The sequence below is a fragment of the Falco rusticolus genome, chromosome 5, assembly GCF_015220075.1.
Source record: "Falco rusticolus isolate bFalRus1 chromosome 5, bFalRus1.pri, whole genome shotgun sequence".
Lineage (NCBI taxonomy): Eukaryota > Metazoa > Chordata > Aves > Falconiformes > Falconidae > Falco > Falco rusticolus.
Genome location: NC_051191.1, coordinates 63,215,427 through 63,241,554, shown reverse-complemented (window position 1 = coordinate 63,241,554; position 26,128 = coordinate 63,215,427). Strand labels below are relative to the sequence as shown.

Sequence of the window (26,128 nt, the reverse complement as noted above, 5' to 3'; positions counted from 1 at the left end):
ATTCACCCAACAGCCTGATTCAGAAGTGGCTAATGCCGGCATGAAACTTGAAGCGTACTTTGAAGAACTTCTAAGCAACCTTTATCCTGAAAGAAAGTTCCCCGTACAACCCAACTGCCAGAGTGAAAAAGATAATCCAGAACTTACTGATGATTCAGATGATGACTTTGTACAACCCCGGAAAAAACGTCTCAAAGGAGAAGAACGTCAGTTGCTTAAATGAACTGCATGTGTTACTACAGAACACTTTTTAAAAACTAAGAGTATTTATCACTGTTAATTGTGAAAAGGGGAAAAAATAATGACTGCTTTGACTTCTAGGTTTGTGGATATTTACTGGACTTTCTACCCCTTATCTGAAACACAAATTTAATGGAGACCAAGGCAGGTGGAGAGCTTCTCTGAAGTTCCAAACTTTCATCATACTTCTGAACAGCACAGAAATTGCCATTTGTGTGGGGTGACAGCTGTTTAACTTTACTTTGAGGAAGAAAAGAAGTTTGTATAGAATTGAACTTCAAAACATTACATGGGTTCAACATGTGGCTTTCTGAGTTTGAAGAAAATGTGATCGCACCAGACTTTTAATTTTACCAAAGGCATGTGGCTGGCCATAATTTGATTTCTTTGTACTGTATTTAACACAAGCCATGAAAACAGATGGTGTAATATTATTGTCCTGCAATACTGACTGGTACAATGAAAGTGCAGTTGCCCCCAAAGAAGTTATTGGTAATTTCAAAATGTAAGGGAGAGTGTATTAAAAATAACTTAAAAAAAAAAAAAAAAAAAAGAAAAAAGAAAGGAATTTCTTTGAGAGTTTTTAATGGAGGAAGTAAAGGACAGAATACTTTGGTTTGTGCCATTTTTCTCACCAGCACCAGCAAGGAACAATGGTATTCTTGTACTATTTCGTTTAAGAGGTGTCTTAAGTTTAATGTACCTCTATTTAATGAAGTTGATGGCAAAGTCTCGAGGGCAAAAACATTTGCTTGCAGCTATCAGTCAGTCTTTGTGTATGTTTAGAGAAAGGAAAAAAAGCATCCTTTCCATCCACAAGCTCTTGTTTTTTCAAATTGTTAAATAGGTCATTGCCAGAATGTAACCAGCATAGTTATTCACTTGGAAGTACATGAGTTTGAAGAGGAGGAGAAAAAAGAAAGATACTGCTTTTCAACCCTTCGTCTGTCCCGGTTAAAATCACCAGAAGGTGAGGGAAAATTACCTTTGTTGTTTTTTTTCTCTCCCTACTTTCCAGAAGCATTGACAACAATATAGATGGTTGTATCTGCCCTCAGAGAGTGCAGTTAGAGAAGTACTTGTGTATGGTTGCTTCAGCTGTTGGTTTATACCCTTCATTTACGTAATCTTAAATGAATACTGAGTTCTGGGGAGAGCAGGCAGTCTTTGGATTAATTGAGCTCTGATGGTGCCAGAATTTCGCAGATGGAATTGTGAAGACACAAGCCTGCTTTTGACTTAGCACTTTTGACATAGCACTGATGTGGTGCTGTGGATAGATCATTGAAGAGACTAGGTACAAGTGCTGCTTGTGCCTCCCTGCTGTGTACATATGCACTCAGAAAAAGCCCCTTTTTTTTTGCCTTTCACCAGATGAGATACTATCCACCTGCCTTTGTCATAGGGTGGCACTGCACACTTAAATGTAGCGGACACTTCAAAAGAACACTCAGTTGTGTCTGCAGCAGGCCTTTGATGTAACTTTTGAATGCCATGATCATGTGGCTGATATTTAAGCTGTCCAGAGTAATAATTTCTTTTCTTATTTTTCTTCTTTTTTTTTTTTTTTTTTTTATGGAGGGGGGGTGGGGGGTTGGGAGGGCATAGTGGAAAGTTTTGTGGAAAGTTTTTATTACCTCAAGAAAGTTGCTTGTAGCAGGAGTTTTACCATCCCAGAGTACCAGAAAAAAAAGGGAGAGAGATGAAGCAGCAGAAGAGGGTGGTGAGGGAGACCATTCTAACAAAACAGGTGTGATCAATACACACTACAGTAGCACAGATTTAAGAAATAAGAAGCACGGCCATTGCGATATTTGAAGTCTTAAATATCTAGGAATGCCTAGGAGTCCTAGATACCCTGTCACCAACTTAACAGTGCTTCCAGAGGAAGGTGCTGTGTGTTTCTCTGTACTGTAAGTTGCAAGCACAGATTTTTTAGGAGGCTTAGTGCATTTAGAGGTGAAGTTAGACACCTATACAGCTTCACAGTCAAGTTGTTCTCCCAGTGGAAAAATACTGGGGACAGGAGTGGAGATGTACTCTTGCAGTTCAGTTACTTACCTGTCTGCTGTAAACTGTTTGTTTAAAAATGTCTGTTTAAATAATCCGCTGGAAAAGTTTGACTCAACTTCTCATTTTGTGGTCCTGAATATCATCCTAAAAATCATCAGAAATTGTCACTGCAATGAATTTTGAGATGTTAATTTTAACTACTTTAATGGAGATGGTGTACACACAAATAGTTGAGGAATGCTATTTTGTTTTTAAAGGAAAGTACTATATTCTTTCAAACTGCTATGGCAAAGACCATATCTACGTTGTGTATTTCCCCCCCTTTGCCTCAGTCCACTGTTTGGATGGTGGTGGCTGTTTTCCTGTTTGTGTGTGTGTACTACTAGTAGTAGTCTTCATCTCACTTCACGAGACATGTAGAAAGCATCTATTAATTGAATCATAAGAAAAGGAAAGTCCTTGAGAAATTTACCATTTCCCTATATAAATCATAGCTCTTACACTGTTCAGTTGCAATTTTTAATAATGGAAATGGTATGGAGAAGCAATCAACATCAAATGCAGCTGACAGGAAATGACAGATTCCAAAGGTTTATTTTTCTTCCCTACCCAATCCAACATCAAACACTTGCTTTCATTTTACTTGCTAAAAAGGGGAAAGAAAAAAAAACCACACATAAAATTAGTAACATGCACATGAAAAACAACAGAAATGGATACAGGGGAAAATAGTATGCATTGGATATGTCCAAAAGGTCTCGCCTCCAATAGGCAATCCCTGTGACTCTGAGAGTAGACTAATGCTGTCTTAATAAACTGAAACAAGAGCAGATATGCTTTTAAAATGTCATTGTCTAGCTTTCACAAAAAGTTACTTACATATTTCTTTTTATTTAGTTGGTTCATTTAGACCTAGTTTTAAAGAACACATCTATTGCCTGGAGCCTTAGGACTAAATATTGCCATGTTAAAAGAACTCTCACATCATGTATGTAAATTCTTGTACGGGTTGAATGACTGTACCGTGTGAGACCCTTGGACAATACGTTCAACAGTTTTTGCTGCATTTTTTTTATTTTTCCATCCTTTGGACTTCTGCATGTAAAGGAGAGCAGCTGGAGCTTATAATGCTTGTTTGTAGCAGGGAGGATAATAATGCTGTCGAGTTAAGTCCCCAGGAAAAGGGGAGATCTCATTAAGGAATCATTACACTCCCATTTATCTCGACCATTGTTAGCCAAAATTAATCCAACTGGAGTTGAACCAAAACTTTCCTTTTATGTCTAAAGCAGTTTTAATGAAGTGTCTTGCTTAGTAATTACTGTAAATTCAACCATTTGAAGGCCTAAGTGGTGCTCTGCCCTCTGTGCATGGGGTTGAATTTCACTCACAAGGAAAGAATAAGTTGCCTTGTCCATTTCCTTACTTAAACTTTGATTATTCCGCCCCCGTCTTTTATGAAATACCATATACACATTTTAAATGACATAAAAACATAAACGATAAGCATTTCTAAAAGACAACCATTTAAAGAAGCAGGCAATTATTAATATGTTCCTTTACTGAAACCCTAAGTTTAACTGTCCCATGCACCTTGGGGAAACCTTAGAAGATGTGACCCAATGAAGTGTGTTAACTGTGCATGTGTGTGTGTGTGTATATATATGTAATATGTGTGCTTGTATAGATGTTTTTTTGAAAGTCTGGTTCTGAAGGCCACATAAAACAGTTTGATCAAACATCTGTCTTGCTCTAGGCTGCTAAAGAATGTGGATTATCTAGCCCATCGTCTTCTGCTTTATACAGGTAAGGCTGCAGAACAACAGGCAGTGCGATGTGGACAGGCTGCGTGCATAACGTGAAAATTTCCCTGCTGGTATATCTGAATCTAGAATCACAGAACTGCTCACCACCTCCTGTAATTAAAGTAGTGCAGCTTGTCTGTGGGAGACTGACTGGATTTAAACTTTCCCCCTTAATCTTTGTGCTTAGTGTTTTGCCTGATTGCTTTATAGGAAATGGTAGCCACAGAGGCTTAGCTAAGGAACAGATGCAGCTGGGGCTTTTGTCTTGAATGGGATGGAGAAATGGCTTTAGTAGTTTAAGGTCTTGTATGTACCTGCTGTCCTCTCCCTGCAGCACGGGCAGACCACAGTGTGTGCCTCAAAGCAGCAGCTCCAGGTCAGGACGGGGGATATTAGCAAAGGGGCTTACATGAGCTGAAGCTTAGCACGCTCGCATGGGGTAGCTGGGGCTAGGGCGGGCGTTCTGGTTTGTTCTGATATGAGAAATGAGCTGGGTCACTGGGATAACAGCACTTTAAGCTGCTGCAACAGCACGTTCCTGTGCTTGCCTGTCAGGCCTTATTCTGGCTTATGAACCCTCGGGAGAGGTTGGTTTGGATTCTGGCTGAGTCATCATCTACTAGTTTCTAAACAGCGTTTCGATACACAGGAGCTCCTGGAGGGGTAATACCAACCTGCAGTGCCCTGCCCTTGGTCTCGATGGGCAGCGTGAACGCTGAGATCGCACAGACAATGCACACAGAGGAGAAAAGACACAGGGCCCCAATGAAAGAAGCACTCATAAGAACCTGCAAGCAAAAGAACAGTTCAAACATCAGTTCAGTGGCATGGGGGAGGCTGGCAGTTAACGGGGAAATAACGTGCGCAAAGGGTCACAAACACCTGAGAGTCTTGACAATAGAAAAACAGTGTCTTGTCAATTCTAAGAGCTTTCAGAAAATAACAAATACAAGCAAGCTCAGCTTTGGGATTAAATTTATGCAGAGCTACATCTGGCAAAGACTGCTAAGTACTCTGTACCAAGTTGGGAGGGGGAAATTGATTGTGTCCCCCCCTTTTTTTTGGTGAACTTCAGGGGTACCTCTCTGTGTATTTGATAGCAATGATCAGCACATTGTTCAACAGTATCAAGCGTGGTCTTACTTGTGATATAAATGGGGCCACCATAGCTCCAACACGGCACAGTGACCCACTTGTTCCCACTCCCAGTGCTCGCATCGTGGTGGGATAAACCTAAAATAGTCCAGAAAGAAATCTGATTAGTACAACAATCTATGATACTTGTCTTTATTTTTTTTTCTTTTTTCTTTCAAATTTTTCTTCAGAAAGACTCATTACATTATCAAGAGCAGCTAGCCAGTGGGATAAGACATGAATAGAAACAAAGACTTCTTTTTGTCTCATTTGTGCCATTAAAATCTGCCAATTTTTACCCCAAATAAAGTTTTGGGGCAAGTCAATCAAAGCTGGATGGGACTCCCCTGCTGTTTGCTTACCACCCCTACTACTGCCTTCCTCCCAGCTGTGCTGAGCAGCTCACACCAAAGTCACAGAGGATGGGCTGAGTGCTAAAGGAAGAATTCAATTTATATTGACAGGCCCTGTATCTGGCAAGTAAGAATAAAGGATATTGTCTGCAGTCTTCAAGACTGCCTATTCATTTGTATCAACGGCACTCGTATTTAGAAGGAGGAAAAAGGAAAACAGATCCCAGTAAGAAATCTCCAGGCTTAGAAGAATGGGCTTTGTGTATTTTCTTTTTCACATCTCCCAAATTCCTGTGCCAATAAAACACTTAAGCATGTGTTTTGCTTAACTTTAATTGTCCTGTTACTATCAGTAGATTTTAGCAAGTATACTCATGTAAGCCTTTGTTTAAATATTTTACTGGGCCAAGCCAGTGGAGGTAAGGTAATTCAAGAAGAATCCAGGCTTGCAGCCAGAAAAGGGATTTCCAAGCTTGGTTTTGATCACCGATTAAATTGTGAGTAGTATTGTTTATGATATGGCTGTTGCAGCAATGGTCTTTACATCAACAGCATCCAGTTCAGGACTATTAAGACACTTGGATTTATTCAGGCCTAGTGCATGCTTAAATAATATAGTGTACTATTAAAAGAAGTATCAGGCCAATACAGGGAGCTACTTCTGTTTGCTTTTTATCACTTTACTCAATCTTCAAGGCAATACAATTAACTTCACACAATTGTTTAAAGAAAGAACCACCAAAACCCCCAGCAATGCATACTTAACCCACAGAACTCATGGGTCCAAAGCTGTATGAAGGACAAGCGCTCTGAAGGATTAAAAAACTATTTGCAGACAGAGCACATCAATTTCTATTAAGTAAGTCAAAAAAATCAAATATAACCACATATACTACCTCATAGTACTACATCAGTCCCTTAAGTGCTGGAAAAGGTTCATTTCAGCGGTAGCCTATTTTCTAACTGCAGGGGTTGGGGAGAGGGAAGATTGTGGGTTTTATAAGATGCTGGTACACAGCATCCTCAAAGCCAACATTTTGTAGTATCTGACCAACAGGTGGCTCAGCAGGACATTCCTCTTCCATCTGCTCTTGACATCTCCAACTAATTTTCTCATTCCTTCTCTGACCTTGCATATAAAACCGTGGCCAGGAAGCCAAAGCTACTTAGTTCAAGAAAGGGGACTTAACTAGTCAATAAATATGGCAGCATTCCTTGGCAAATGACCTTTCATGCCCCAGAGCAGCTTAACGTACTTTCAGGAGGACTCACCTCTGCTGTGTAAATGTAGATGGTGTTGAAGTTTGCTGAAACCAAGGCGCGCAGCATGAAGAGAAACCCAGTCACGCCTGTGCTGGAGAGAAAACCATGTGGAGCAAAGGGTTAGTATCACTGAATGGTGATCAGCAGAGTGGCAACCTAGTACGCGCTCTATGCTAAGGCTTTACCAGCTTAATATAAGGGAAAATATAAAGAAAGGTTCATTGCTGACAAGTCTTTCCTTAGTTCGTTGGCAAGGCACATTTGACTACAATCTATTGCACGTTAGGTTTCCTCCGGGCCACTGAAGGGGGAACGATCTGTATAGGACCGTAGTGGCTCAGCTAGTGCCCTCAGCATTGCAGTCGTCTGACTCCCAGCCTAGCCCTCGCTTTCGGTTCCTCTATAAATCCATTGCAAGCACATATGATGGCCAGGCTCAGTTTCAGGGAAAACTGCAAATAATAATAGCAGTACAGAGGCCAGTGCCTTACTGAGTAACTGTAAGCTTCCTTAATTCAGTTTAACGACTGTTTGCAGCCTCCCACTCCAGCAGCCAAGCATGGCAGCCAGCCTCTGGGACCAGCGGCCCACAGGGCAGGCAGCAGGGTGTACACGGCTGGCCAGCAGCAGTCAGGCTACCAGACAGTTTAGAGGAAACTTCAACTTGAAGCCATTCCGATTTTCAGGAACCATTAAGCTCTGCCAGCTTGAGAGGGTCTTTCATACCCCTCTCGACACTCAGGGCAACCTTTCTCTTGGTGCCTTGAACTCCTTTTGAAGTGCCCAACTCTACAAGTTAGAGGCGATATACGTAACATTGCCAAAAAACAAAACAACAACAAAAAAACAGGGGGGGTGGGGAAGCAAAGGAAAAATATGTCGTCTTTCTGGTGGATCTTATTCACATGATTTTTAATTTTCTAGGCTGGGCTAGAAAGCAGCTTGTTGTATGCTTCAGGGAAGCCATGTGGGCTCAGTAACACAAGCGAGCCCCTCTGCATCCTGCTGCACCATGGCATCTCCTCCCGCTGCTTTCCCAGGAAGAGGAGGGAACCAGTCAGAGGGTTTTTTTCAGATGTACAGGAATTACTGGCCTGACTGGTGACATGAGAATACCATAGGTACTGCCCTCAGCATTACATGCCCCCCAACAAGACCCACATACTGATCCAGACTACCTTGAGGTGCAGATGTTGAGGAGTAGAAAGAATAGGGCTGTACATCCCATGGTGATACACAGGCTCAGTCGTCTTCCGAGGAAATTGATGCCAAGAACATTCAAAGGATTTACTGGAGATGAAAAGGAAAACCATAAAATGTTAGCTAACTGCCATGGTTGTCTGTCTTGATAGACCTTACAAAGCATGCCTAGAAATTACCTCTCTGCATTCCCAGCACCAGCCCAATGCTCTATAAAATGGACAAACACTATAATTCTCTTCCTGTACCCAAATCCTGTAGTTTTCCCCATGCCCCTTTTCAGTTTGTCCTTCCCCTCAGAGGATGGAGCCTGTCCTTTGCTGAACTTGCCCTGCTGTACTAGGGCAGGACACTAATGCCTGTCCTGAGCCATGCGAAGAAGGCACCCCCTGGGTGAGCACCGCAGACCTGGGTGGTTTTGGCCCCTCTGGCCACAGCCCAGCCAAATCCTGGGGCCCCGAGCATGCCCCACTGAGTTCCCCCATGAGCTGGGAGGCACCTGGGGGTCCGCTGGGCTGGTCCCAGCCTGGCTGCACCTGCAGGACCCAACACCCGGTCGCTTTATAGCTCAGTTGCCAAGACATGAACCAGGGCGAACATCCACCTCGCTGCGGCAATACGAGACATGCACAGAGCGCCAGGCTCTTTCAGCGTGCCATGTGGGTGCCTGTGGGCCATCCTGCCGTGCCCCAGCACTCCCGGGCAGGCTGCACCAGGAAGCATTTTGGTTTGCTGTGGGTTCCCTGGGCGCTTAGCTGTCCTTTGCTGTAGTGCTCAGCACAGGACCTGCTCCTGAGGCCACCACCTCTTGGAAAACAGGGCACTTGGGTGGTGCATTCAATTACATCAATCTATTTGCAGTCCTTGGTTATTTCTGACTTCAAAACCTGCATGTCTGGGGATTTGGGAAGCTGACTTGGTTTCACTGTTAGGAGAAATTTCCCCTGGAGTTTAACCAAGACTGTTGGTACATACTAACTGCAGAGGAGGTCTGTGGCCCTGCTGTTGGAAGGACCCGTGCTGAAGGAAGGACTCTGATGCGTCTGAATTATTCACCTGGGGAGCAACGCCCTCCCTTGCCCCTTGCCACCAGCTAATGGCCTGTGTCCCAGACCGTCATCTGAAGAGCTTGTGCCTGGCAGTTGCCAGCAATGCTGAGGACATTTCGACCCCTGGCACATCACTAAGTGTATGCACAGCTAAAAGCTTTGCAGTGAGTATTGGCTGGCTGTAAGAAGGGAATGGCAGGGCAGGGAGGGGAGAAGAGGTTACGTGCGATCTCTCCAACTGTGCTGATGATCATGGTCTGGTAGGCGGCTGGCCCAAACAAGTGGCAATGGCAGGGGCTGTGGCTCTCAGGGTCATCACCAGAGTCCTGCAGCTGTGGTGCAGTGGAGCCACAGACGAGGTCCCGCTCCAGTAACTCAGCGCTGGCCAAGATGACGCCGTAATATGCGAAAGCTATGCCAAGCCTGCGGGTGGGAACACTGCAGTGAGCAGCAGCAATGACAGGGAAGGTGAGGAAAATGAAATACAGCAGGTTTTGGGTGCACTGGGACCCCTGCTGCACACACCAGCTCTGTGTGATGGACCACCTTAGCTGGATCCCAGCAGTGACTCAGGTACCCACCAGGTCACCGGTCACTCCACCCATGGCACACCACCACCACCTACACCCATGCACTGCTCTTCCCTGGGGGACTCCATTCCAGCTCATAGTTTATCTTTGTATCGGGTTTGCATGGAAGGATTTTGGCAGAGAGGGGCTACAGGGGTGACTTCTGTGAGAAGCTGCGAGAAGCCTCTTCTGTGTCTGATGGAGCCAATGCCGGCCAGCTCCAAGACCATCAGTGATGGTGGCAGTGCCTCTGGGATAACATATTTAAGAAAGGGAAAAAGTTGCTGCACAAAAGAAAGGAGTGAGACTATGTGAGAGCAACAACATTGTAGACACCAAGGACTACGGAAGGGCAGGGGGTGCTCCAGGCATTGGGGCAGAGCTTTCCCTGCAGCCCGTGGTGAAGCCCACGGTGAGGCAGCTGTGCCCCTGCAGCCCATGGAGGCCCACGGTGGAGCAGATCCCCACCTGCAGCCCATGGAGGACCCCGCACCAGAGCAGGTGGATGCCCAAAGGAGGCTGTGACCCCATGGGAAGCCCACACTGGAGCAGGCTCCTGGCAGGACCTGTGGCCCCATGGAGAGAGAAGCCCAGGTTAGAGCAGGTTTGCTGGCAGGACTTGTGACCCCACGGGGGACCCACGCTGGAGCAGTGTGTGGAGAACTGCAACCTGTGGGAAAGAATCATGCTGGAGAAGTTCATGGAGAGCTGTCTCCTGTAGGAGGGACCTCACGCTAGAGCAGGGGAAGAGTGTGAGGCATTCTCCCCCTGAGGAAGAAGGAGCAGCAGAAACAACGTGTGATGAACCAACCACAACCCCCATTCCCTGTCCCCCTGTGCTGCTGGCAGGGTGGAGGTAGAGAAAATCAGGAGTAAAACTAAGCCCAGGAAAAAGGGGGGTGAGGGGGTGGGGAAGGTGTTTGTAAGATTTCGTTTTATTTCTCATTATCCTACTCTGATTTGATTGGTAATAAATTAATTTTTCCCCAAGTCAAGTCTCGTTTGCCTGAGTCAGTAATTGGTGAGTGATTCCTCCCTGCCCTTAACCCACGAGCCTTTACTTATATTTTCTCTCCCCTGTCCAGCTGAGGAGGGCAGTGACAGAGCAGCTTTGGTGGGCACCTGGCATCCAGCCAGGGCCAACCCACCACCTTTTTGCTTGCCCCTTAGTGCTGTTTCTTGCTCTGCAGCAGGTGACGGGCTGTGGTCACGCTGGGGAGAGCTTGCCCCTTCGGTCCCTTCCCTCACACAGGGCTGATAACAGAGACATTTCCAAACCACCCCTTTCCCAGGGGATCAGGGAGTCTCAGTGTCAGGCCCCGATGCTTGCAGCTCACATGAAGCAACTGTCCAGGGTTTTTTTTTAGTCCTTATCCTTTCTGCCCAGGGATTTTCAGAAGTTTTCGTTAACTGGCTGGAGAGGCTCCCATCACACCCTGGCTGGCTGTCAAGAACACAGCATTGGTGATGGCAGCCTGGCTATGTCATTATCAAGTAATTCAGCATATGCCTAATCATAAGCAGGCCGAGAAGTAATTTTCACTTTTTTATCCCCTGGCAGTTTCAGAAATGAGCAGCAGAATTTGGGCTAGGAAACAAGCTGCCCGGGGAGGTGGGGGATGCTTGGGACATGGGAGGTGGGAATGCAAACCCAAGAACAGGCCAGTAACTCCTGGGAGGACTAGGAGAGAAAGGAGGATAAAAAAAATAAGATATTTCATAACACACAAGTTGAGGGGAAAAAACAAAAAAATCAAGGCCTGACTTAGCAACATTTTGGGTCAATGAGTTCCTACGGACCTATTATTTATACATTTCCACTCCAGACAGCAAAGCCAATGAAACATATATTACCCTTGCATACAGCAACCAGGAACATTGCATATGAAACCCATCTCTCTTCAATCTTAATTTTCTCCAGCCAGCAGCACTGCTAACAGTTAATGAGTTTCTGTTGAAGCCCTATTTCACTGATGCATTGGCTGGCAGGCAAAGGTGGTGCACTTCTCCTCTTGGGAAGAACAAGTTTACACCAAGAAGGGAATTGGAGCTGCGAGCACATCACTGGTGCATGCTGCAGGCAGGCACGGGCGTTCTGCAGCCCTCACCTGGCCCACACCCCACCTCCCCTGAGCCACCCTGCCCTGAGGAAGGACTTACGGTGTCCTGCACCATCCTGGCTGTCCAGCCCTTTTCTGCCTACATTGACACTGACTGACATAGGGTCTGTGGTCAGGACAAACCTAAAGATCACAACAGCCCAACCCATGCCCACGTAGTCCCCCTCCAGCTGCCAGGAATCTTCAGTTGCCTCCTGAGGCAGAAGTCGTGCTCTGTAGTAGCAGAGTCAGTGGGAGACTTCTGCTCCCTGCACACGTTCAACTAAGAGAATGAGCTGACAAGCAAGATAAAAAACAAAAAGACTTTTTTTACCATATGATCCATATCTGCAAAGTGGTTCTGAGGTATTTGGGGTGGATGAGGTCCTTGAATCTTCCTCTTCTTTCCTGCAAATAGTTTGATAGAAATAGAATTTTTAAAAAAAGTATCATTTATGTAAGGGTGAGCGTTCTGCAGTAGCAGCTGGCACCCCAGGCCCCCAGTGGCAGAGACAGACTGACAGACGGTGCAACACAGCACTCCATCCGCCTTCGGGAGAGGAAAGCCACTCTTCCCAAAGGATGCCCACGAGAGGATGTGGTGCAAAGGAAGAAGAGAACACCCTGAGCACTCCTGGCCTGCACAGGACCCCCTCAGCTCCCAGCAGACTGGCCCCAGCATGACCATCACAGTGCTGGAGGGTCCCTGTTTGCTGCTGGGGGGCCAGCACTGCTGGGGCTGCTGGCAGCTCCCGCTGCCCCATGAGCAGGGGAGAGGTGCCCAGCATCCCCTGCCCTGCCTGTGGGAGTCAGTTTGTGGCCACGTCTTGCTGAGAGGCCTGAAACGCCAGTGAGCAGAGACGAGCAGGCACTGCAGGGCCCTGCCTGCCCTGCTGCTCCCTGAGAGCCAGCAGCTGCCCCAGCATCCCGCCAGCAAGGGGAGATGAGTTCATAGGGATGGTTTGGGTTGCCTTTACTTTTATTTTCCTCATCATTGGTTAAGCCTGAGAGGGTGCACAACTAACTAAAACCCTTCCCACAGCCAATGCGGGTCCATTACATAAATTCAATGAAACTACAGGGAAGCTTTAATCCTAACTAATTCCAATACAATAGCACCATCTTGCATGAATTGCTAAGGACAATGCTTGGTGCCTGTGGGATTGAATAAGCAGCAAAGAGGTCCAGGAAAGGGGCTTAAAAGAGCTGGATAATAATTTTGAGGCCCCGGACAACAGTGTTGTTCAGTCTTCCTCTCTTGGGGGTCAAAAAAGCCACCTTAACAAGTCCTCCCACCCTGCAGTCAGCAGGGCCCGGACTGGGGGTAAAAGGGAGAAGCCTGGGGGGGGATATGTGTGTGTGTCCTGGTCCCCTGCCCCTCTCCTGCCCCACCTGCAACACTCACACATGCTTTTGGGCATTTTGGTCCAGTAGCAACCAACTCCTGAGCTGCTCAGCTGCTTACAGGTGGAAATGGTGGTAGCTGTGAAATGGCCTCTCCTGCCTTGACCTTCTTCTGCTGGTCTGTGGCTCCACACTCGGGGACCTGAGGTGCTGGGACCTAGCAGACAAGCCCAGCCAGGGGCTGGGAGAAGCCTCTGGGAGTGGTGGGTTGACTTCATGGCAGGGACCCTTGCAGCCTGATGGGTCACATACCTGAGAGGGAGCCTGAGGAGCAAGTCCCAGGTCTTACAGCACAGGGGACACCCCTTGGGGGTGGATGGGCAATAAGGAAGAACATGCTTTGCTGGGAGCACTTTTTGTGGTAAAGGAAGCAAATATTTTCTCAGCACATTATTTTTCTGAGCAAACACAAAGAATGTGAAAAAAAAGCAGAAAACTCAATTCCATTTTGAGGTCCAAGATTACTGTCTTTCCAAAAGAAAAAAATATATCTTTATCATCACATTCAGTAGCTGAAAATAGTTTGGAAAGAAACCAGGCAAGGAGGGGGAGAGAGACAGAACAAGACGTGCTTGGGAGTCCTGCTCCTTCCCCAAACCCCAGATGCCAGCAGCCCTGCCTGGGACAGAGGGGCCAGGCAGTGCCATGGGCTTGGCTTACCTTGGCGGGCTCCCTCAGCACCCCCTCGGGCATCACTGCCCCGTTGGTCTTGGCTATCCTCTGCAGCGTGGCCAGGGCAGCTGCCACATTTCCTGTGGACACGTTGTACCGCGCCGACTCTGGGATGAACTGAAAGCAGAAAGCCTTTCTGTGCCTCTCTGTCCATGCAACCCTACCCAACAGCTTCCCATCACACCGAGGAGCCCGGCCAGGTTAGCACGGGGCACTGCCTGAGCTGCAGCAGCCTTTTGCCTGCTCCCCTCCCCAGCCGTGCCCTGGGACATTCCTGCGTGTCCCAGCTCCCCACACCCCATGCTGGGGGGACTCACCCTGCCCAACAAACCCATTTCTTGGTACAGATCCCAGGGGTCTGCTGCTGAGCCATCTGTGGCAAGTGGTTGTGAGACTTGGAAGCCAAAGACACAGGTTTAACAAAAACAAGCCTTAACTGAAATTCTAAAATGGGATTGGGGCACGTGGCACTCACTCAAGCAAAAGCTTTGGAAGAATCAACAAGGCCATTAAAGAAAAGGAAGAAATGTATGAAATGTAGGAACTAAATCACTCATCACTATCATTTGCAACATTCAACCACACCTGGTGTTCTTTTAAAATAAAATGCCTTTTTATTAAAAGGTGGCTCTATCAAATTACAAACCATTAAATCTGTATCATCGAAATATGAATTTAAGACTTGCTTTCTAAAGGCACGTATGCTGACTGTGTCTTTTTTTACTTCTGGACTAAAAGCTTTTGCTACCTATTTTTTTTCCTGGCAAAAGTAATCAGGGAAACCAAACATCAAAGTTATGCGAGTGGACATTCACAGCAAACTTGCATTTGACTGCCCAGGTAACACCCCAGGTGGACTCGTGCATTTGTCCAGCTGCAGGAAGGGCATTAACATCTGCACGGCTTGCACCAGCCACAGCTTAGCACTGCAGTGCCCACGAACACTGTAAGTAGGGATTTTCCACATCACTCCCCACAAATAAGACAGTCGTCATGTCCGAGGCTGATACTTCTTAAGCATGAGTAAACCTGGGGAAGCCAGGGTTGACCCTGACACCCATTTGCCCTGTCAGCACTTCAGTGAAGGCTTCTTTCCTCAGTCCTAGCAAATGTAAAATCTGAAGAGGGTGCGCTATGGCTAGAACCAGTCTGGAGATATTATTTGTGAGTTTTTGCACACCCTGCCTAGACCATCTTCCTCTCAATGCCTGGCCCATCACCACAGTCCCCTGGGTACCGCTGGCAGCCTGAACACTGGAGTCTGGGGTGCTGGAGGGCTACAGTGGGGCAGCAAAGCCAGCGGCTTTGCAAAGCGAAGTAAAGCCAAGCCGCCTCCTGCAGGGTGACATCTTCCCACCAGCTGGCCTGCAGCTCCCCCCAGGCCATCAGGACCTTCCCAAGCCCCCTGGGTAAGAGGGCTGTGGTGGTGAAAGGAGGACACAAAGACTACCCCAGGCTTGCAGGGGGTGGAGGGTGATGCCTTTTGGTGCCTGGGGAGACGCCACGTTGGTGGCAGTGCAGCAGGGAGCAAGGAGAGTAGCTCTTCTTACCTTGAACACCAGTATGAGAAGAATTCCGGGGATGGACGCAGTTCTGATCAGCCACCGCCAGCCGATGGTTGGGTTCACCACCGATGCCAGGCCAATGATTAACAAGGATCCTGCCAACCAAAACACCTTTCCAAGAAAAAGGAAGTGGTTAAAACATGAACGCATGACAGCATTTTTTTTTCTTTTCTTCCCTTCCACTCTAGTTCCATGGATAAGTGGGGATCTGTGCTGGAGAGCACTGTGGTTCAAACTGAGCCATCCTTACGGTGGTCAATCTGAGAAGCTGAGCTTGGGTTGAAGGAAAGAGGGAAAGACAGACAAGGATATGGGAGAGGATGGCTGAAGACAGTCTTAATCAGCTTCAGATGAAAACAGGTAACTAGCTGTGGCTACCATTGTAATTAAAGCCACTTCTTTTGTCCTTCCAGTCACTTCTCTGCCAATGTTCACACTCACGAATTTTCCTCTTGCCTAAAACTCTGTGGGGAAGCAGCAGATTTACAAGCACTGAAGGCAAAACCAAGCCACATTTCCACTGCAAGAAGTTGGTGGGTCTCCAGTAGTCTCAACGCCAATTTATACCACCAGAGAATCAGGCCCCTGATCTGCAAGTCCATTCCTCCCTGAAGTTCACTTGTTGCCATCAGGAGATGTGCCCCTTTCTGGGGGACCACCCAAGGGAGCTCAGCCAACACAAAGCACAAACAAATACATAAAAGCCACAGAAAATTCATGAATAATCTGCAGGCAGAAATAACAAATGTCTGGGGAGAAATACAAGACTGTTTTTCTTTATAAACCTTTGTGTTTCTGACAACACTTTGGTAACAAAGCCCTGGGATCAAACAGGCAATATTACTTTTTATTAAAAAGTAGTATTTTATTTTTATTAAAAAACAAATTAACCCTGCCACTAAGACCATTTACAAACACTTTTGGTTCAACAGTCAGATGAATTAATGTGCTCAACGAGACCTCCACAGATCATTTGCACATGAAGCAAGTGCCCATTGCAGAGATCTGGAGCAAGCAACAACCAGAGTCACGCTTGCTGTGGTTTTTGCCCAGCAAGAAGGCACAACCCTCCTAGCACGTCTCAGGCTGAGTTTGGGGCTATCATGCTAGCCCTATCCTGCTCGAAGCCCCGAGCCAGCCCTGAGCAGGGACAGGAGAGGGCACAGATTATAACCTCATCTGGGAGTCCCCTCATTAACCATTTGTTCTCACCAGGGGTCCAAAGAGAGGAGGGAATGAGCCCAGGGCTGGAGGAGGCTGGAGGTGCCGTTAGCTCCAGTGCCTGCCGGCCCATCAGCACTGGCCCCGCTGAAGTGGGTATCACCGTTATTGATACAGCAACTGAGAGACTGGGTGTCAGCCATCACTCAAATTCCCCATGCAACGTTTGGAACATCCAATTATTTGAGGAGATATCGCCTCTTTTCTAAAGACGGCTGCCTGTGCACATCTTTAATAATGCAGATTACTTGCTCAGACCCAGACAGGTGTGAATAGTCTGGGAGAAAGACTGATGTGCTGGAGACCCAGCTTCCAGACAGCAGTGGGGCAAATCTCCTGGGACTTGGGACTAAAAGAAACAGTAACGTGTCATTCTTACCTGAGATAACGGTAACATGTATCCTCGGTATTTGCTGGGCAAAAATTCTGTTTTTATGATAAGCCTAGCAAAAAAGGGAAAAAAATGCAGAAATACAGCAATAATTAGAATTTTCATACTCATCAAGTAGCAGTTCAGCTCAGCTCAGCCGGTGCTGGATGTCGCTGCCTGTAGACCACCCGCCTGCCACCACCGAGCACCCAGCGACAGGGGATCCCTGCTCAACACACTTCCCACTCGGGCAGGCACCAAACCACCTGCAAGGGAGATGCACAGCATGAATCCCATCCAGGCCATGGCTGTGGGACACAGGCAGGTAAACACTGCAGTCTATGCACCAGGAAACCTATGGAAAGGTCTTTTGAGGTGATTGAGGTGTCAGCACAGGCATAGGGCATGTTTGTAGAAATGAACAATTTTTAGTGATTTTTTTCCATTAAACAGTCTGCTCCATTTTTTATCAAATGATTGGATAGCCCCTGGGGGAGGGCATGGCACTGGCATCTCTCAAGCTCCCAGGTGTGAATTGTACTTCCTTGGCAAGAAAGAGAGAGGGGTGGGGAGAGGCCCAGGTTGGCTCCTGCTATCTCAGCTATTGAAGTGTTTTATAAATGCAGTTTCCCTCCATCCTCATTAGACTCATTAGCAAACACCATGCCCAGGGAATGACCCACACACACACGAGGCAAGCAACACCAGGAGCTCAGCAGATGCGTGACCCTGGCACAGGATGCCTTCTCCTCCCAACGGCATCTGTCTCCCTCCTGTCCTTCGCTCCAGCAAAGGGCTCTTGGGTCAATGCAACTGGTTTGAGGCTTTCCTGTGTGGGCAGCAACCAGGTTTCAAGAACAATGGAAGCTGCTGAAACGTTGCATTTGTTTCCCTGAGAGGGTCAAAAGAAATAACTTATTTTGCCAGGCTCCTAGTGAAGTGATTGTTAACGCTGTGAATTTCTCCTCCCCCTGCTCCACGTCTCCCTTTCCACTGCAACAGAGCAAAAAGTTTCATTTAAATGGGAACATTCTACATCAGTTCAAGAAGAATTTGCTACTTAAGCAGAATTGTTGTGACTTTTTTACGAGGAAGCAGCCTTTGCTCATCTGTTACCTGTCTAATTGCTTTTATAATATATGTGCTTAATAATCCCTCTGTCACCTGCTTAACATAAACCAGCTGTCCCCTCTGTTCCAGGGGCTGGGGGACCTTGGGAACTGCAATTTAGGTTGATTGACCAGGATTCAGTGAAATTACAGAACATGTTGTTGTAAGGCGATGTGGGAACTCGCTCTCCTTTCCACTTCCAGCCCCCACAGAGGCCCCTTCCCTGCCGACTCCCTTGGGTGGCAGCACAGCCACAGCTTATCAGGCTCAGCACAAGGGGAACGCTCCGCCACGGCCAGCCAAAATGAGCTGAAGGGCCTTTCTCGCTGTAACCCCCACCATGGTGCCCGTGGGTGCCTCCGTTAACCTCCCAGTGAAGGCTGGCTCGCACCACAGGGCACGGCCTTACCCTTGCGCATGGCCTGACACGCCACCTCCTACCATGGCCCGCAGGAACACGAACCAGATGTAGGATGGGGCAAACGAGGTCAGCAAGGAGAAGTAGGCTGCCCAGAGGAATGAGAGCAGCAGAATCTGCAACGGGGGAAAAAGCAGGTATTCAAACCAGTGGCTCAGCCAGGTGCAAGGCTCCTGTGGGGCTCGGGAAGGGCACATGCAGCCCCCCAGCGCTCACTCACCTTCCAGCGGCCATACCTGTCGGCCAGGAGTCCGAGCACTATGCTGAAGACCATGTAGCCAAAAAACACCACCTAAGGGGAATTGAAATGCAGCTGTGGAGGGCCCACAGCTGGTTCTGCCCACAGCAGAACTGGGCAGCTCTGCTCTTTGAACTGCGGGTGGGCTGAATGCTCTCTAAACAGCAGGATGAAGTGCAGTGCCCAGAACCATGAGTGAGGTGTCTTGCAGGGGTCGTCTTCCTCCACGTAGACACTCACTGCTTCAACCCTCAAAGCTTGGGGTTGGATGGCAAGGACTTAAAAATAAAAATATGGAAGTGGGGGCTTGTTTTGGCATTACAGTTCTGGGCACGGACCACGTGCTCATGTCAGCTCGCTTTCTAGGTTTCTGCAGTTGTGGTACTGTCCTTGTCCCTGAGAGGAGGGACAAATCCCTGAGAATTTATTCGGTCCACTGGGAAATGTACTTTACAAAGCCTGAGGCAGTGCCCCTGACAACGACCACATGGTGGATGACCTGCATGAGGGAGAAGACACGTCACTCACCGTTGTCACTAAAGCCACCTGCCAGTCTTGAAGCTGCCACTCACATCGGATGAGAGGGGACACAACAGCTATTAGCATGATCTCCATGGCTTCAGCCACCTTCGGGAACGAGTGTGCACATTAGCAAAAAGGGAAGCCACAAGAAGTCCACAGAGAAAAGTCCCTCAGTCCTACCAAGCCTGCAGCTGTGGCAGTCCCACCATACCAAAACAGCCCTGTGAAGCCATGGTGCCTCCATAGTGGTCTGAGCCTGTGCCTGATCTGGAAGATGTGAGCACTTGGAAGCAGGGAGAGGAAGTGAGAAAGGTGGCCCTTGAGAGCAGGTATCTAGGAAGGCTGGAAAGGCTCAGCCTTTGCAGAAGAGAATCTTACCCAGCTGTGTTAGTGGAAGATCTTTAACTGTATTTGGAAACCAAGCTGCTTGGTTAGGTACCTGGCTGTGATTTCAGGCATCTGACATGAAGATGACCTCTCAAAACTGCCTTTATTAAAAACTTCATTGCTGCATTTGTTTGCCCCAAAAGCCAGCCTCAGTTAAGAAATGAACCTATCATTTACACACAGCTGGAGGCTTTTACATCTCAGCTGCAGTGATGCTCATGTACATGTCTCCATTGCATCTTTACCTCAGCCTGGCCTCAGTCTTTTGACCCAGTTCCCACACCAGATGCATCATTAACCCAAGACCCTGGCAGTTAGGAAATTTTTCAGGTAGCCGAAGGTGAGAGGACGGCAGCCCTTCTGTGCCAGATTGCACAGGGTTTGGGTGCCCTGGGGATGGCATAAAAAGTGCTGTCAGGAGGCTGAATGTAACTCTCAGGCACTACTGAAGACATGCCTTCAGCGCTGCCTGGTGGGACAGGGCTTCAAGGCAGGGGTCAGGCCAGGGTGCTCTGGGCCAACCTGCTCAGCTTTGCCCTGAAATAGGTCTGATATCTATTGTGGCTGATATCTATTTTGGCCGAAGATGAAACAGCAGAAATTCTGCTTGAGGAGGTATGTATATGCAAAAAAATATGGACTGCAATATGTGCTCATGGTGCTTATGGTTGTTACCGCACAGTAATAAGGAAAATGAGAAGAGGGTTTTTGGGGCCGGTGCAGATAGCTGCAGACACCTACCCCCGTGCTGCCCATGATCAGAAAAAGCATAATGTGGAACCTCCCAAACCCGATGGTTTCCACAGCTTCTTCCACTGTAAATGTCTTCTGCCCTGAACACCAAAGGGAAAAAGATACAAAACATGTCAGCAGTCAAATTTTACCCCCTCTTTATTAAATGTCAAAGATTTTCATGCTACTGTGGGACTGCACCAGGAAATAAGCTGGAAACATCTACCAGTGTGTGTCCACTAACGAGCCCCTGGGCACGCCGGTGGCTGGGCATGTCAGAGGGTTGCTGAAGCAGCAGCCAGTGGGGAAGAGAGCGGGCTGGGCATGGAGGAAGGGCAGCCTTGTACTGAGCTACCCCTGCTGCCTTAGAAACCCATGGCTTGGACTGCATCTGGGCAATGGTCTGCTCCTTTCCCTTGCCCAAACTGCTGTGAGGCTCAGTCCCTTTGCATCCCTGGAGTGCAGGTTCGCTCCCAGTGTGAGCTGGGGGCTGCCCCAGCCCCAGGCCCTGCAAGGCGAGCACAGCCAGGAGCTCTGGGCTCAGTTTCACCTCCTAAGCCTTTATTCCTGAACTTCCCCACACACCCCCCACCCCATTTCAGAAACAAGCAAAGCATCTCAAGATCAGGGCTAGGACAGTTTTATAAACAGACCTGGCAGAAAGCTTCTAGTATGTGTACACTTTCAAACTCTTAATTAGGTAAAGCCAGAGCTGCATAAATTTTTATGTCAGGCCCAACTAAGTCAGCTCAAACCTCTCAACATTACCTCTGAAATGGAACAGAACTTACTCAGAATTTCAGGAGAAAATTTCTTTTTTTTTTTTTTCAAATGGAGGCTTTTTTTTTTTGCTTTTCTACAAAGTTTTTCACTTTCAAATGCTTTTGAAATAGAAAATGTATCCAAATTAAAAAAAGTCATTGAATTGCCAATATAATAAACTGTTCACACAAAGCAGAGACCTGAGAAAAAACAACTCAGATGGCTCTTCCCACTACCATAGGTAGCGGCCACCAGCCTGGTAGCTGCAATGGGAGAGGAGCAGTTTGAAGCTGACACTTGTGACTCCATGGACCAAGGTGTTAGGTAGCTGGAGTGGGGACCCTCCCTCTACCCCAGCTAAATGAGGACCCAGTTTTCTAGTCCCACCAATATAAACCCACCTTTTGGAGTTTCTTGTCTCTCCATGTGGATTTCCTCCAAGCCAATAACGTTTTCTGCCTCTTTCATTGCAGCAGCCATCTCAGCTCCTGCTGGGGTCCACACTTACGTTGAGCAAGGCTGGGATTTAACTGTGAAACCTCTGGACAGTCACAAAGGCATCTAGGCAATAAGCCCATAAAGCAACTTCCCATGCTGGAGTGGAAAGATTCAGATATGCTTAAACACGAGTTTGGTTCAGGCAGCTACTGGACCATGTCGTCGTCCATAGAGGTTTTGGTGAAAAATACATAGAAACTTCACAAGTTAATTTAGTTGAGCTGACACAGAGGTCAGTCATCACATTGCACTGGCAGCTTTTATAGACAGTCCATGGACTGCCTTGCAAAAGACTTGAAACCCACTGACACAAGAGTGTGTGATGACTTCCCTAGCCTGGGGGTGAGTGAAATGCAGAGGCAACCAAAAGATGCTCCATCTCCATGACATGACTGGCAGCAGGTTGCTCTTGTTGGAGGCAGAAATTACTACCCCTTGGAAACTGGGGCTGAGTGGGTGGCAGAGGTGCCACGCTCTGTAATTGCTCAGCATTAAGGGAGCATCCACTGAGGCAGAGCCAGCAGGTAGGAGCAGCTGTGCTGAGGAACATGGTGGCCCCAGCCTGCTCCCCTAACCCAGGCTGCCCTGGGATGGCATGGCTAGCAAGAGGCAAGCATCAAACTCCTCCTCACCCATCCTGCACCCTGCCAGCATAGCGCTTCCCACTGCACACCTGATCCTCTGCCTCACCCCCCGCTGTGTTGATCCCCATCCTCTCAGGTCAGCAAGAAACACAGCCAAGCATTCTGGATTGCAACAGGGGAGAAATGGCTTCTTCCACCTCTGTTTCTGGTTTCCAGCATTAGATCCCTTGGCCTGATTACAGTTACTTTTCCTGGTCGGAAAAGCTCATCTTAATCCCAGGGCAGGAAATAAGCACACTGCTTGCCTTAAACCACAAGGTTTCCTGCAGAGTACATGCTCTGGGATGGAGGGCTCAACCCATCTCCAATGTGGTGACACCCTGTCCTTTGATCACCTCCCTTCAGGGCTGCTGGACTTGGCCCTGGCATCATTCATGGCCACTCAGCAGTGACTAGGGAGCCTGCAACAGGGCGAGAGTTTGAAGGAATTAATGACCAAGAGCATCTAATGAAAGATACAGAATCCCAGCTGGGATAGAACGCAGCACAAACACAGAAAGCATGGAGTTACAGTAGCCCCAGGCTGGATACCCTGAAAGTGTTATACTGAGGTACAGTTATAAGGAGGTCATTAAATGCTAATGGCAGATAGTTGGCCAGGTCACATACACAGACCTTTACTGTTACAGATCATTACAGTCCAGCATCCAAGAGGACGCGTAGGATATTGCTTACAACTGTCTCTCAACAGTGTCCTTGGAGACAGCAATAGCTGCCAGCAGCACACAGTTCCATGAGCTGACCATGGTGGCCACCAGCTGGGGACCATTTCCAAGTGCAACCAGCTCAGGATTGAGCAAGCAACAAAACAAGGTGCTTGGAAGAGCCTACGATAAGAGGTAATGCTCTACTGTGTGGCTGAATCGCAAAGGACTTTGCAATAACAATATCTAGGGACTATTTTTCTCCCTTTCTGTCCCCTTATGATTAGGGACCTGCAAACACATTCTGCCCTAAGCTGGTGCATCACACATGTGTCCAGTTAAACAGCTGCTCTTGTCCTAAGCCTGCGGTGGGCACAGCCCAGGGCACTGGCAGGCTGGGCTGGGGCATGCCCAGGATCAACCCCTGGGCTCTTTGCCCACCCATCCTGATGCTGGGATACTCTGCAAATTTTTGCTGAGAGGCACTAGAGCATTTCACACTGGAGCTCACCCACCCTGGGCCACATGCCACCATTCTGGGAAGTGCTGCAGCCCTTCCAGAAAAGGGGACGAAACCCCAATCCCTGGCATTGCTGTGCAGAAACTCCAGTGAGGCTCAGGTGCCCAAGCAGAAGGGTGCAGTGCCACTTCTGCCAGCCCGCAGCAGCCAAAACAACCCCAGAGATGTCAGGATGGTGGACAGCACCTATGGGAGACCCACACTGCTCTCAAACAGCAGCTGGTGAGCAGGCTTTTACCTTCTCTAGCATTGCAAGTAACACCAGAAATCTGTGCAGGCACCTGCACCTCCCTCTGTTCAGTATTGGGACAGCTGGAGCAAAATTCACTCATCCATAAGCAGACAAGAAGCTACTCTTCAGGTAAGTCCCTGGCACTCTACTGTCTGCTCTGACATTTATGTTCAAGAGGGAGAGATTTAGATACAACACTTCAGTAAACCTCCTAATGATTCCTGCCAAATCCAGCGTTTACTCATCCCAAACCTCTGCAGCCCTGTTTGCCTTGATGGAGCAGGTGTGCCTATCACCCTCTTCAGGAGTCATAGGTTTCCCGGTATTTGTAAATCCCACTGAAAATACTAAATTCCAATTACATGAGTCAAAAGAACAACAGTGACAAAGTTGCTGCTGGCAAGGAAAATAGTGATCCTCTGTCTGAAGGCAGCAACCAAGACTGCAGTGAAACTGCTGCTGGGACCCAGCAGAAGGATGCTGTGACCCCACACTGGAAGGCTGCCAGGCCACCAAGGGCACACAACACTCAGTGCTTTGCATGTGACCAGCTGGGAATCTTGTCAGCAAAGTCAGAGAGCTTCTGCATGTCACATATGAATGATTAGATAGTCCCACTATCAAACCAAGTCTTGATTGATTATTTTTTTTTTTTTTTTGAGTGAAGGTTTCTTACCTCTGCAGTGTCTCAGGCACAGAGGAGCAGACCTTTCTTCTTTTCTGATTGATTCTTTCCCTTCTGTTATTTTCTTCTTACAGTGTTGACAGTGCTGCGTGTTTGGGATCCAGGTTTCCTCTTTGCTGGTCACAGGCGGGTCCCTCTCCACGTGCCTCTACCCACAGAAGTGCGTGCTGCAAGCAGGGTGCTCCAGTGCTGACCCCACCCCTGTGCTGGTCTCACAGCACCCACAGGTCCTCCACAAGGCCTGCCCACCACGGGTGATGGCGTTTGCTCAGCACTTCTTGTGGGGACAGCCCCAGGGAGACAGAGGGAGGGTGCTGGGGAGACATTCCTATTGCAACACCAGCTGGCAGGTTTCAGGGGCAGGTCCCGCAGCACCGATGCCCGTGTAAGGCACCTTTGCCATCCCCTGCAAAGCCATCAGCAGTGCCTGGGTGCTGCAGCCACCAGCTCCCCTTAGGTCAGATGAAGCCAACTCAGGTGACAGCACCACAAAAAACACGAGCCCTGTTTATCTGCTTCGTCCTTGTAGATTTCCTGACCAAGTAACCAAACTGCGGGAAGCATTCCCAGCTGAACTGCCACCGTGATCCTGACCTTACTGTGTAGTGAATCTCAGCACTACAGGTTGTGTTGGCCAGTGAATCTGAGCTACCACAGGTATGTGCTTTTGCCTAGGAGTGCATATGTCAACCTTCAATACTGAAGTGTGTTGGCATCAGTGAAGGCCAGCAAAGATGCCACGATGGTTTTTTTTCTCTCTCTCACGAGGGTTCACAAAATCCCTGCTTTGAAATACATACACTGAGCCAGCAGCAATGCTGCAATAGTTTTATCAAAACATGTAACTCCCATGCCAAATCTCATGCTTCCAAGCATCAGGAAGACATTTGCTACCAGCCAGCATATGCTATTTCACAGCCTTATTTTACATCTTCTTCTTAATAATATCTATTATTCAGCTACAGCTGTTACTGGCATCTGCTGAAAGAGATGCATGACCTAGGCTACCAGATCCATACCATTATGTTGTCATTGCAAAAACTCAGACAGCATGCATGCAATCACACAAGGGTGCAGATGTTTCAGCATTCCAGCTTCCCAGCACGGAAGGGGAAAAATCACCAAAATACCAGCAAAATTCTCGGCCACAGAGATGTGCTTTCAGGCCCAGGTGTTTGGGATTGAACAAAGCCTGTTACAAAGTCTAGGTATATTACTTTTTTTTTAACTACCTCATGATATTTAGTTATTTGTTACAGAAATGCAAAGACTGTTTAGACTGAAGCATGAATGGAAATGTCAACATGTGAAACTTCCAGGAGAAACAAAAGAGTTAGGGCAAGAAGAAAGATCTCCATGCTGGCCAAGGACATGATGGAGAGCCATCATATGAGTAAACACTGAGAAGGTGCTGTTTGTTGCAGAAGCCAGAGGCCAGGCTCCAAGAAACTGTTGACTCCTGAAGTTTATGAAAGCTCAGTCCAAAAGCCACTTCATTATCACCAGTACAGAGGACCTAAGAGGCTGGACAAAAACTTGATATCCAGCTTTCCTCATCCTCCACGTCACCAAAGTCATCCTGGTGGGATTGGCCTGGCCACACACAGCGATATAGCAACACTGTAGCAGATATATAGCAACAATGTAGCAGAAACATACCCACAATATGGCAACAGTGTAGCAGATATACAGCCACAATATAGCAACACTGTAGCAGCAATATAGCAACAGTGTAGCAAAAATATAGCCACAATATAGCAACACTGTAGCAGCAATATA

The 26,128-nt window shown here is 47.7% G+C and overlaps 2 protein-coding genes across 7 annotated transcripts in view; one reads left to right on the top strand and one right to left on the bottom strand.

Annotated features, from left to right (window-relative positions):
* Positions 1 to 2,545, top strand: part of TRIM24 (tripartite motif containing 24) — a 64,220-nt gene extending 61,675 nt beyond the window's left edge. Inside the window, exon 19 of the mRNA XM_037387532.1 lies at positions 14 to 2,545. Within this exon, the coding sequence (XP_037243429.1) occupies positions 14 to 223 (210 nt within the window). The 3' untranslated portion in view covers positions 224 to 2,545. The remainder of the gene's footprint in view (positions 1 to 13) is intronic.
* On the bottom strand, positions 1,233 to 26,128 carry SVOPL (SVOP like). Of its 6 annotated transcripts, none has more exons than XM_037387539.1 (16): positions 24,341 to 26,128; positions 21,528 to 21,656; positions 20,374 to 20,465; positions 19,252 to 19,350; positions 18,706 to 18,777; positions 18,477 to 18,601; positions 16,967 to 17,030; positions 15,352 to 15,477; positions 13,790 to 13,918; positions 12,060 to 12,133; positions 9,281 to 9,480; positions 7,987 to 8,098; positions 6,818 to 6,899; positions 5,202 to 5,291; positions 4,733 to 4,846; positions 1,233 to 2,899 (listed from the first exon to the last, which is right to left on the bottom strand). In XM_037387539.1, exons 2-16 carry the CDS (start codon positions 21,604 to 21,606, stop codon positions 2,888 to 2,890), a joined length of 1,470 nt encoding a protein of 489 aa, XP_037243436.1. In that variant the 5' UTR covers positions 21,607 to 21,656; positions 24,341 to 26,128; the 3' UTR covers positions 1,233 to 2,887. The 6 variants fall into 6 exon arrangements, with proteins under 6 accessions (XP_037243436.1, XP_037243435.1, XP_037243434.1 ...); XM_037387538.1 differs by having other exon boundaries at positions 6,818 to 6,894; XM_037387537.1 differs by lacking the exon at positions 1,233 to 2,899 and having other exon boundaries at positions 4,060 to 4,846.